The 12,115-nt window shown below is 38.4% G+C and overlaps 1 protein-coding gene across 3 annotated transcripts in view; it reads left to right on the top strand.

Moving 5' to 3' along the window:
• mafgb (MAF bZIP transcription factor Gb) overlaps positions 1-10,561 on the top strand; it is a 24,548-nt gene extending 13,987 nt beyond the window's left edge. For 2 of the 3 annotated variants that reach the window (XM_042485965.2, XM_042485967.2), the window contains exons 2-3: positions 2,068-2,133; positions 2,596-10,561. In XM_042485965.2, the coding sequence (XP_042341899.1) occupies positions 2,098-2,133; positions 2,596-3,084 (525 nt within the window). In that variant the 5' untranslated portion in view covers positions 2,068-2,097 and the 3' untranslated portion in view covers positions 3,085-10,561. Of the gene's footprint in view, positions 1-752; positions 1,895-2,067; positions 2,134-2,595 lie in introns of those variants that run through there. The other variant, XM_042485968.2, reaches the window with a different exon arrangement.
• The last annotated feature ends 1,554 nt before the right edge of the window (positions 10,562-12,115 follow it).

The following is a 12,115-nucleotide window of genomic DNA, read 5'->3' as shown; positions in this document are numbered from 1 at the left end:
ACAGCAAAACTCCAATGTGAAGAAAAGTCAAGCATCGCTCTTTTCTCATATTTTTCATCATTTCACTGAATTTCTGACAGAATCTTTTACTGGCTGTACATTTGACGCACGTTGTGTGCATGCATGATTGCTTGTATGTGCTTGTAGCGTGGTTTTTCTTTGATCTACAGCTATTTATAACTGTAGGATTTGTGGCAGCACTCGCACAAACACTCACGCACCCTCACAGACAGACGGAGGTGCACTGTGGGGGAGGTTCACTGGAACGCTCAGTGCCGTGCCTTTCGACAGAAAAGTATAAGAATGAAACGAGAACAGACGTGTTGCCTCATGTCATCACTTCCCTAAACAAGGAGCTCTTTAAATTAGCCAACTTGTGAATGACTGAAGAAACTTTCTAAATATGGCACCTATGTGAAATACATAAGAGTATAAATGCATCCAGGAAGACAGCAGCAAATTGGTTGAACTAAACTTCTCATTCAGGAGTATTAGATATGGTTTGGCTGAGAAGCAGGTGTTTTTATTCTTTGAGGACAACCGCATTTCGCCGTTCATTAGGTAGCCAATCAGATTCAAGCACATCCTTTCGCTGACCCCCCTCATGCCCTGTAGGCTTACCTCAGCCTGCAGTTATGATTTGGGCAAACCCTCAGCTTTTAGCTTCAGACGATAGAGGGTTGAAAGTGGTGTAAAAACAGAGAGAGAGGTGAAATAAAAAAGTGACAGAGGAGAGCAGATATTTACACGGCAGGAGAGGAGAGAGAGCGAGAGAGAGAAGGGGGGAGGAAGGGGTGAGAGAGTGAGATCAGGAATCTGCTGAGTCATCATGACTGGTCTCATGATGATCCCTCAGCAGCAGCAACAATAGCCGCCCTTTATTGAACACACACACACACACACACACACACACACACACACACACACACACACACACAGGTCTGAGAGATGAGAGCCAGAGCAACGCACCACACAAAGCGTCTCATTGAAAGCTTGTGGAGATGCTCATCTGTGGAGCTGTGCGCTCTAAGGACTGATCTCATCTTTTGCACTTCCAGGCTTGCTCTTTGTTGACTTCTGATTCACACTGTTCTCTCCATCCTTTTGTCTCTTGTTTCCACTTTAGTATAAATGCTTATACATCATTTTATTTGGTCCACCTTCATTTTTATCCCTACTAGGTGTAGGTTTATTCTATCTATTGTTCTACTTTAGTGATACTTAATTTACTGCCCACGGGCCAAATCTGGCCCTGATAGGGGGCATAAAACAGCATTAAAATAGAGCTTGTTTATTTAAAAAAAAAGCCAGTGAAGGATCCCCTTCACCCCCCAAGAGAGGTCCTAGAGAAGCCCCTAATGACCTAAAATCCTAAAAGCATCCTAAAGTCTGAGAAATATCCTAAAATCCTACAGATTTCCTAAATCCTAGAAATGTCTTAAAATCCTCAAAACATGTATAGAGCTGCTGCGACAGGCCCCTGCCTTCCTGTTGTTTTGCAAAAGTGGTCTCCATGCAAAGTAAGTTGTGTATCCCTGCTCTACTTGCTGCCACAGTCTCGGGTAAGGTGTGTGTATGTGTGTGTTTGTGTGTGTTGGGGCTCTAACTGTTGGTTTTCCCCCGGAGTCCTTCCCACAAATTTTACCACTTCCTCTTATTTTTACGCTCATTTCATTCCTATTGGCCTGAAGCCAGCCAATAAGAGTTCAACAACACAAAGGTAGTGGGCACTGACGGTGTAACCACCAGGAAACAGGAAGTCAGGGAAATTCTCTGAAAAGTTTGTGTCACTTTCACTCATACACTGTGAAACAGACGTGTGATAAACTATAACATGCTCACACAACAGAGGTCCAACAGTAGATTTAAATTTGGTGCGTCTCCACTTGTCCTGGTGGGTATTAACACACACACTTAGTATATTAATATTCATCATAAGTAACTGGTATTGTTCTTAAACACTCCTTTTTTAATGTTTTTATTCTGTTAACTGGCTTTACTCAGAACTTTGGCTGCTTTCTATGGTGTTTTGTTGCTTATGTTTTGTACTCTCTTGTGTCTGCGTAGGTCTGTTCAGAAGAGCAAGGCTCTTGTGGCATGACGACGACTAACAAAGGAAATAAAGCCTTGAAGGTAAGAGAGTTTAAACTGGATTCTCTGTATTTGATAAGCTCTTCAGTCTCTGTCTTACAGGATTTCCATGGTTACATGAAAAACCTGGAAAAGTCATGGAATTAAAAAAGTAATTGAAGGTTTTGGAAAAGTCATGGAATTGTGTTCTGTATAATGAAATTGTGACAGTAATCTTCTGTGGATAAACTTTCACGTAATGTAACATAATGGCAAATTGATTTGCTGTAGCATTACGTAGCGTAACGTTCTGTTTGCCATCGTGTACGTTTCAACATTTTCTCCCTGGGTTCATCTCTCCCTTCCTGAATGCCAGCTGAAATGTTTGATTAGAATTCTAATCTGATATATTTCATTAACGCCAAGTAAGAGGGGCAAGAAAAAAATCTTAAGTAAGGGTCCTTGAAGTGTCATGGAGATTGGGAACCCTGTTCTTACTCCCCTTCTTCCTCCTGTTTCCTCCAGGTGAAGCGTGAGCCGGGGGAGAATGGCACCAGCCTCACAGACGAGGAGCTGGTGACCATGTCAGTGCGAGAGCTGAACCAGCACCTCAGAGGGCTCACCAAAGATGAGATCCTGCAACTTAAACAACGGCGGCGCACCCTGAAGAACCGGGGCTACGCTGCCAGCTGCCGGGTGAAGCGGGTCACCCAGAAGGAGGAGCTGGAGAAGCAGAAGGCCCAGCTGCAGCAGGAGGTGGACAAACTGGCCAATGAGAATGCTTCGATGCGTGTGGAGCTGGACGCTCTGAGGTCTAAGTACGAGGCGTTACAGACCTTCGCCAGGACTGTGGCACGGAGCCCCACCGTTGGGGTCGGGGTGAGGGCTGGAGGGGGAGGAGGAGGAGGGGGAGGGGTGGCGTCGTCAGTCATTGGCCCACTCATACCGGGGAAGATGGCAACAGCGACGAGCGTGATTACAATAGTGAAGTCAAAAACAGATGCACGGTCTTGAGGGAGGGAAAGATAGATGAGGGTGCGTCGGGATGGGGTTCAGCTGCGACAGAGCAATTCTTCTTCTATGCCGGCCACCTCTCCTCCACCTGCACTGACGTCAAACAGCTGGGCAGTCTCGATCGCATGGCGGCAGCATGTTCCCGTCAACTGTCTCAGAGCAGTGCAGGTGAAGGAAAGGATGGACGCAGAGGAATATAATTGAGACTATAAAGATGCAAGTCCTTGGTCAGCGTATGATCATTTAGCACAGGACAGATACACAGGGTTCCAACGGTCACTGAAAGCCTGGAAAAGTCAAAGAATTTGTTTTATTCCAGGCGAGGGGAAAAAAAAGTCAAAGTATTTAATTGCCCAAAACACTGGAAAAATCATGCAATTTTGTTTTGTTGCTATTTATGTAAGTCAAAGTGTTCAGTGTCAAGTTTTACTGCTGGTATCTAGATATCTGTAAAAATCCTGTCATTCATTTGCACACTAGATATGAAGCGGACGTTTGCCTGAACAAAGATGTAGAATGCCTGAATTCGTTCGTACCATAGGCTTGGGTGGTATACCTTCCTGAAATTTCACCAGGATATATGATATATGGCGGTATAAGTGTGTAACGCCAACCGGTATTAAGTGCACCACTTACAGTCTTACTTTCAGCTTTTCAGTCTAATAAATAAACAATAGAAACCTAATATTCTCACACCTGTTTTCCTTATGAAACAGGGAAATACAACTGTACACTTCTTGAATTTGACTTTCTCTCTGTCACGGAAGACTAACAAGGCTTAATTGTCTTGTTAACTCATCATAAAACACATTTCATTCAAACAGAAATAGACAGAAACAAAATAAAACTCTCCAAACCGTCTTGGTTACTCGTTAGTTATGTAGTTAGTAAGTCCACTGTTAGAACAATTCACCAAGTTGGATGTGCCGTTGTTATCCACCGGCTGCTTACAGTCATGTATCTTATCCCTCCACCTCTATGTGTTGTGTTGTCTTTCAGCTTGGCTGCCTATTCCACTAGTGGAGACTGGGGACTGAGCTTTGGTGGGGCGTGCTGTGCACTACATACAATGAGTTTATTAGAGAGAGGAGCATTGTATTTATGATGGTATTGAAAAACATACCATTGGGATTTCTAAATACCCTGGTATACCGTGATACAGTGATACCGCCCAAGCCTAGTACACCAACAAAAATGGTCAAACACATGCTTTACATATTAGAATCAGGGAGACAGTATATATATATATATATATATATATATATATATATATATATATATATATATATATATATATATATATATATATATATATATATATATATGTTAGTTAAAGAGAAGTAATTGGATTAGATTGACACAAAGGCTTTCAAAACAAGATTTTATGTGACCTGCAGATTTCAGTGGCTGAAGAGAAGTCCCATCATGCTCCACCTAGCCAAGAACCTTTTCAGAAAAATACTATAGAAAATATATATATTACACAATGGTGGTTAACTGTATTTCTACTGTTTTGTACTGTGTTGTCATTCACATGAGGTCCAAAGTGTATTCGCTGTGTGTCAGTTGTTATATATCAGGAATTCTGTGAAATTCTGTGGCACGTGTTCGTTTTGGTATTGCTATCTTTAGTTAGCTGTATTTTTTCTACAGTTTCTTCACTTTCTATGTCCAGCTCTCTTTCTCTCTTGCCTATTGTTTCTCTGTCCTTCCATTTTTCGATTCTAACTGGTTACCATCATTACACATAGTACTTCCTGGATCTAACAGAAAGAGGAGGGAAATGGCTATTGATATTTACAAAAAAAAAAAGCAAAAACATAGAGAGAAGAGGAGATAAGGTTACTGAAAGTCACAGAGCTTATCTCAGTTTGTAGGAATTTTCAGGGAAATGGTCGTTTGAACACCAGAGCTGAATTAAGATAAAGCTCTGTCTGTTTGAGCTTCTCTCAAAACAATACACAACAAAATTGGAAGGGCAAGTGCCTTGGTCTCCAAATGATATGCATCAAGTCAAGAGGACACGAGGGACTGTGGAAGGACGGTGGAGATTCAATGCAGGTGTTAGCTTATACCTGTGCTTAATGTGAAACACTGACCAATCAGGAATCAGGTTGTGACAACATTTAACTCTGGCTGTGTGTTGTTGTATGAGCTGTGTAGTAGCAGGATTAATAATATCAATAACACCCATTTATGTGACTTGGCAGCTCAATTCCTTTAAATGAAGTCTGCAAAATAGCTCAATTTATCGCACAGAACGGGCTTTTTAATGTTCTGAATAAAAACCCTGTTTGTGTGAATTACCTGGTTTGCATGTTAATGAATTTGATTGGCTACTGACTCTGAAATCTAGGTTATTACACCTACAGTGACATTCTTGCCTCAAATCAAAGTGTTTCGTTGTTGCATTCCTCTTGCTTTTTAACCACAAAGCTCACTTTGCAAATGCAAGTGTGATTTCTGACAATGCAGTCAGCCAGCAGAGATATTCTCTGAACTTCCAGTCACACAAATGGGATGTCATTTCACATGAGTTTTACCATAAACAGTAGTCTTACGTGGTGTTCTATACTCCAACAATCTGTGTCTATGTACGGTAGAGTCTCGAATTTTATAAAGACAATTATCTTTGCATTGTTTGTAACAACCTGTAAAAAAAAAGGTATAACAAAATCTGTTTGATATACAGTATCTCTCTATTTTGCAATTGTACCAAAAGTGGCTTAACTACTGAATAGCTTTGTTCTTTCTCTAGTGACTAGGCACGTGTGTGTAACCGTGTGGTGTGCCGTGTAGGTATGTGACGAGGTAACTATAACGTTCACTATTTCATGGATATGACTTTGATCCTTGTTTGAGTTCAGGCCGAGGCGGGTGATGACACTGTGGGTAACTGCACTCTTTTCTCTAATCATAAGATCTTTGTCCTCCCGGCCCCGTCATTCAGCTCCAGCACTGCAGACGTGTTAGATGGTGTGTTTATCTGCTCACAATCTGTGCTCATGATTTGTTCACTTTAGCTTTGGCAGACCCATTTTCTGTATTTCTAAACAGATCTGTGCGGCTGTATTTCAGTCCTTGCAGTGTTAAGAGCTTGTTAGAGTGACCGATGAGATGAGGAAGTGTTATGGTTAACCTCATAAGCTTTGTGATATTGTGTATTCAGGTCATCTGGCAACGTAACAGAGATATGAAACTAAGCAGCATCACCCCTACTCCTTCAATAAGTTATTTTTGTAGTGTGTGATGAAAATACTTGTTTTTGCCGTGTACATTTTATATAGTTCTGTATATATAATGTTCCTGTTTTGTTTGTTTTTGAATTGTTCTGTAAGTGTCAGGGAAGTGAAACAAATTTGTTAATGTATTTGGTGTTTTATGAAGTGAAAATAATGTATTCTGCTATTTAATGGTTTGTCTGTCAAAGAGTTAGGTTTACTTTACAAAGTACAATTGCCTCAAATTGTTTGTTTTTTTTTTGTTTTTTTTAACTACTGGAAACCTGATTTAAATCATTTACCAACATAGAAGCAATTTACATGATAAAGAAAAAAACGGTACATACATGCAGCCTTTTACCTGAACTGCTACTTTTCCACTGTGAAGAAAAAGGGGTTAACTAGCCTACTGCTGTGCAGTTATTAAGATTAGCAAGCTATGTGTGTATCTGTACCTTATTTTAATGTAACGTGAACAATGAGCAAAAACATTGGAAGGGCGAAATGGGCTGAAAAATATTATTTCTCCATATTATTTCTCTTCACCCCAACGTGTACGTTCAGTCAGTGAAATTAGAGAACTAAACATGTCAAAATGAAATGTCCAATCCATTTTTTTAAACATCTTATTATCACAAGAATATGTTCAATGTTGTTCAGCTACAAGCAAAAATAGTTATCACGCTAAGTCAGTATCTTTATGTATGTGCTCTGTATTTGTTGCTTTATACGATCATATTTGATTTTCTACTGAATCTTTTCCTTACATTATTTCTCTGTGGTTTGCTCTGTTGTTTCCTGTCTTTCTTTTCATTGGCTTGTTAAATTGTGTTTTTTTGCGGACAAGTCATCTGTAGTATACGTGATCATGATTGCATAACGTAGAAAGAAACACGATGCAAAAGCAAAACGTGAAACTTCCCGGAACTTGTCAAAGTGTACGTACTGTATATGTGCCGCTGTCAAACAATATGTTTTCAGGCAGTATTTGTGTGCCATTCTTGTTCAAAAAGGATGCATACTGTGTAAGCAAACATGGTGGCTGCTGTTTAATAGACATCTCTAATTATGCAAACTGTGTAGGGCAAAATAAGACCTCCTGCCACACAGGAGCAGTGATGCTTTTGTAGTCGTCGTGTCACGTTTTCTGTCTTATAATTGCAGGTGCTTGTGTGATGTGACAAAGTTAAAGAGCTTATATACAGAGTGTTTAGTCAACATGGTTTTAAGTGGCAGTGCCAGTTTGTCTCTGTTTGAATCAGACTTACATGTTGTGGCTGACATTGATCTTTCAGAGTGCCACTTACCGGTTAAAGGGTAACTTAAGGAACTTAAGGATGTTTTTGTGTCCAAGCAAACAAGTTTTGAAATTGGTTCAAAATTGAACAATCGTGCTGCAGCTGCAAAATAGGCTGTACTGTTACCACGTTTTTCATTAATTTACATCCACTAAAGAAGGGGAGAAAAATCAATACAGCGTAGTATTGCAATATTTTGTGTGGCGATATCATATGGATGCATGGATGCCAAGTATCATTAATATAAGTTGACTTTTGGTAACCTACAAGAATAATCACCAACACCAACAGCTTTTACAGTCCACTAGATACAATTTATCTTGTCTTTTTGATCTTTATCATATCTTATCTTTTATCTTCATCTTATTTGATAAAACAGAAGTTTTTTTGGGTGGGGTCATAATTTGCAGAAAAAAAGGTAATAAATTGCAGTATATAGCAACATGTTTAAAATAGCAAAAATATTGCACCGTGACTCCAAACCCTTACTGAAAGCATTTGGTTTTGCCACTGACAGGCTTCAATACTTATTAGAAATGTCTTTCAATTTATGGAAAGGAACCCTACAGAGATAGATCTCTTTGTTAAAGGGTAAGATCATTTTTGTTTAACCAGAAACTGCCCCAAAATTGCTATTGCCAAAAACCCCATTTAAATAAAGGCAATGTGTATGTGTATAGCCTCAGCACATCTTCACTTCTAACTGGGTGAACTAATGGTTGTTTCCACCCAACTAGAGTTGGAGATAGTTTTAACAGTGGAAAGATAAACCAAGATGAATTTCTGATTTTTATTTGGTTTCTGTTGACTTTGAATAAAGTATATTTTATCATGATAAAATTAGTGTTGCCCATTGATAAACCATTTCAGCCTGTTTTGCAGCTGTCAGCTGCAGTGCGCTCGCTCAATACTGTACCAGTTTCAAAAATTGTTGTTCCCATTACGAACCTACCAAAGAGTTAGAGCCTTTTTGTTCAACCAGAAACGGCCCCAAAATCACTATCGCCAACACGCCAAACTCCATATAAATAAACACTAAATTTATCATCATAAAAAACTTTATTCAAAACCAACAGAAAAAAAATAAAACTCACAAAAGCTGTCTTGGTTAATCTCTCCACTGTTCCAGCAAACTATAACTCTTAGTTCATCCTGTCAAATGTGAAAATATTTTGGCTTTATACCCGCTAAAACTACAAACAAATGATATCTGGTGGGTTTGTCCATTTCGGGGCTGTTTCTGTTTAATTAAAAAGGATCTTACGCTTAAAAAGAAAAAAGGCCTGTCTCTGTAAGGATACTTTCCCTGATGCTGTCTGACATTTTTAACAACAAACTGAGCCTGTCAGCGGCAAAAAAAACCCACTTTTTATGGACGGAAGTTGATGGTGCACAAATGCCTGTACAGCGGTTAACCGTAGTGGTTACATTGCAGCCTGTTTTGCGGCTGTTGGCTGCAGCTCTCTCACTCAATACTTGAGCAGTTTAAAAACTGTTGTTTCCATTAGTCACTTAGACACAGAAACATGGGAAACTAGAGACCATGGTGAAAAAGTTACCCTTTAACTGTGAAAACATAAAATCATCAAATAACTTTGCTCCATTTTAGCAGTTTGAGAAGAAGACAAACATACTGTAACTGTCCTGCAAGGCCTGGAGTTAAACCGAACAATATCATCATTCTCGTCCTCCAGTATTGAATATCTTGTGGTTTGTTGTATTTCTCTTGTGTGAAGCAGTGTGTCAGGTCAGGGTGTTTTGCGTTTAACCAAATGAGGTGAAAAATTATGAGTTTACTCCTAATTTTCACTCAGCAGACACAATCAGCTGACAACTGGTGATCTTTTGTTATTATCAGGTGGGGCAGCTTGGTAGCTATTCATAACAGAGTTTATGAGCTTGTGAGACACGCTGACCTTATTTTCCGCTGCCTGTACAGGGGTCATACCCTTATGAAAAGACGTTTCATCACAAACCCAAGCAACAGCTCCTGAAGCACATCTATAAATATTTTACAGAGGCAGAAAGGAGTGGTGGAGACACATCTGATAAAACCATTTCCCACTCCACTTATCCCATCCCATTTTTACAAAGTGTTAGCGAGTTAACTCAGCAGGCTGCTGAGCCATTCTTCAAAGCATCTGATTCTTCTGGAAGATGCAAATCATTAACTCCTTATCTTGCTGCTTGGCCAATCGGTATGTAGTCATTCGGTTGTTTTCCTGTCCAGTGAATCACGCCACCGGACTCTAAAAGCCCTTTCACCCACCTCCAATGCCGATCGATGAGAGTAAATGAACCGAGGATTCCTTTGATCGTTTGTTTGGTGTTTTCATCAATAATTATGTTTGTTTTGTACCCTCTTCTGCTGCTCTCTCTCTCTCTGCTGCCCTTATCAGTTGCACAGCCTCTAACATTAAATTCTTACTCAGAGCTTAGGTAACACATCATGTTAACTTTTTTTTTTTCATTGTAACAGTCTCATGTTTTTCCCATCAAACCACACGTGTCTGCTGGTGAGCATTTGGCCGGGTTATTAATGGGGATATTTTTGTGTTTCTAAAAGTATATAATGGTCAGTTTAAAGCTATAGAAAAGTAATGATTTTGTGTGAATATGGCGTAGCCTATTCAGAAGAGCCCTTGTAATAGGAAATTCTGTGTTTTGTAATATTTCTGTATGGGGTGTAATAAATTATTCTACAACAGTACTTTCTATTGGAAAATACTTAAAAATGTGACAGTCTTTGTAAGTATTTATCTTCAACTAAATTATTGTACTTTCTTTTGCAATTTGTAGATACGTAAGTGATGATGACAAGGTATTGGTAATCATGAAATTAACTGTTTCATCATCGGTCTGATGCATCTTTTAATTTATTGATGTATATACTGTATGTTTGTTGATAAACAGCTTACTTTATTTTGTATATGACCAATAAACATGTTTTGAAATGGAGCAGCTTTTGTGTGGGAATAATGTGTTTTTAAATATATCGGAAAAATAATGCCAGAGTAATTTTAAATGAATAAATGAAAAGGTATTTCAGACATGTGAAAACAAAATAACAAACAAAAAGTTAGATTAGTTCCAACAAATAAGCAGAATAGAGTGAAAAGTAAAATAAAAATCAGTTTACAAGCAGTGACATGCTCGAAAAGGAGTAGGAAGAAGCTTACATTTATTTCATCCTTCCTCTTCTCCACAACTCAGTAATTACTCTTCATTTTATATAAAGGTATTATATTATATTATATATATTTCAAGCCGATAGGATGCATTTAAAATTAGTTCAGCAAGTTGATCATTACTAGTTAAAAACACAGTCACTTAGGTTTGCTATCTTAATTATTGTCATTACCAAAGAGCCATTTTCATGAAATAAATGTCTGCAATAAAAATATAGTTCTGTCGATGTTGCACTTATATCCTGCTCACTATATTATAGGTAAATTGGGCAAAACAGACCTCCCTAATTAAGTCTTTTAATTTTTAATCGGTAACATTCAATAAATCAACTTTTTGTAGAAAGGGTGTCCTCATTTCTTTGTATAAAAATATAAAGAATTAATAATTTACCACAAATGGCCTTTTTACAGCCAGAAAAGTCTACACGCAGTTTTTGCTCTGACACTCAAAATATCAAGTCTGTGCTGCTGGTGTATAAAACAAAAAGAAAAAATACTTATAGCCTATAATACTGAATATATAACATTTTGAAGTATTATTTCTGATATGCACTTTATGACCATTAATCTTTGTCAACATTTGTCAAAATCCTTAAGACACCATTTAAACCTTTTTTATCACAGCAGATATTTTGACATGTCCGACACAGGTGTAACTATTAACCATTAATCGCTGCATTGCATTGTAGGAGCTGCTGTAACAGAGACTTGGTTAATGTAATTGGTTTCACCTGTGCTTTTTCTACCATGACAAATTAATAATTCTTCTGTGAAAAAAGGTCCATTTGAGCTCACTGACTTAAACATAGCCTACACTAATGCACTGGTTCCCAACCTGTGGTTGTGACACCCTGTGGGTCACCACAGCTCCAGGGAGGGTCATGAGGCTTTCTTGATTTTAATGGGCGCAAGAAAACTTTTAAAATATACTGTATATCTACAGGAAGGCTATATACAAGCATGTCATTATTTCGGTGAAGAAAATAGTGAAATTGTTCATTTAAAGTTTAGATATAAACTTAAATTTTACAAGACAGGGGCACCCTTGTTGTGCATGAGAAAAGTTTGCAGTTAAAACAATCAAAGAGAATAAAACACCCAATTTCTAAAAACAAGACACCTATTAAATATATATCATTATTAAAAAAAAAAAAAAAAAAAAAAACCTTATACAGCATCCCCCCAAAAATGGAATTTAAGGGAAATTAATCTCTATAATATTTTAAGAAACTAATCTGCTTAAATTTCATCCAAATCCCTCATTCTACACAAACTTCCTGCAGTTATTGTGTTCACTGTTTGGGTTATCTGAACAGTATATACA

Source organism: Plectropomus leopardus, chromosome 3 (genome assembly GCF_026936395.1).
Source record: "Plectropomus leopardus strain MGB_pleo_1.0 chromosome 3, ASM2693639v1, whole genome shotgun sequence".
Classification (NCBI taxonomy): domain Eukaryota; kingdom Metazoa; phylum Chordata; class Actinopteri; order Perciformes; family Serranidae; genus Plectropomus; species Plectropomus leopardus.
The sequence above is the reverse complement of the archived record's forward strand: the minus strand, read 5'-3'. Positions and strand labels throughout refer to the sequence as shown.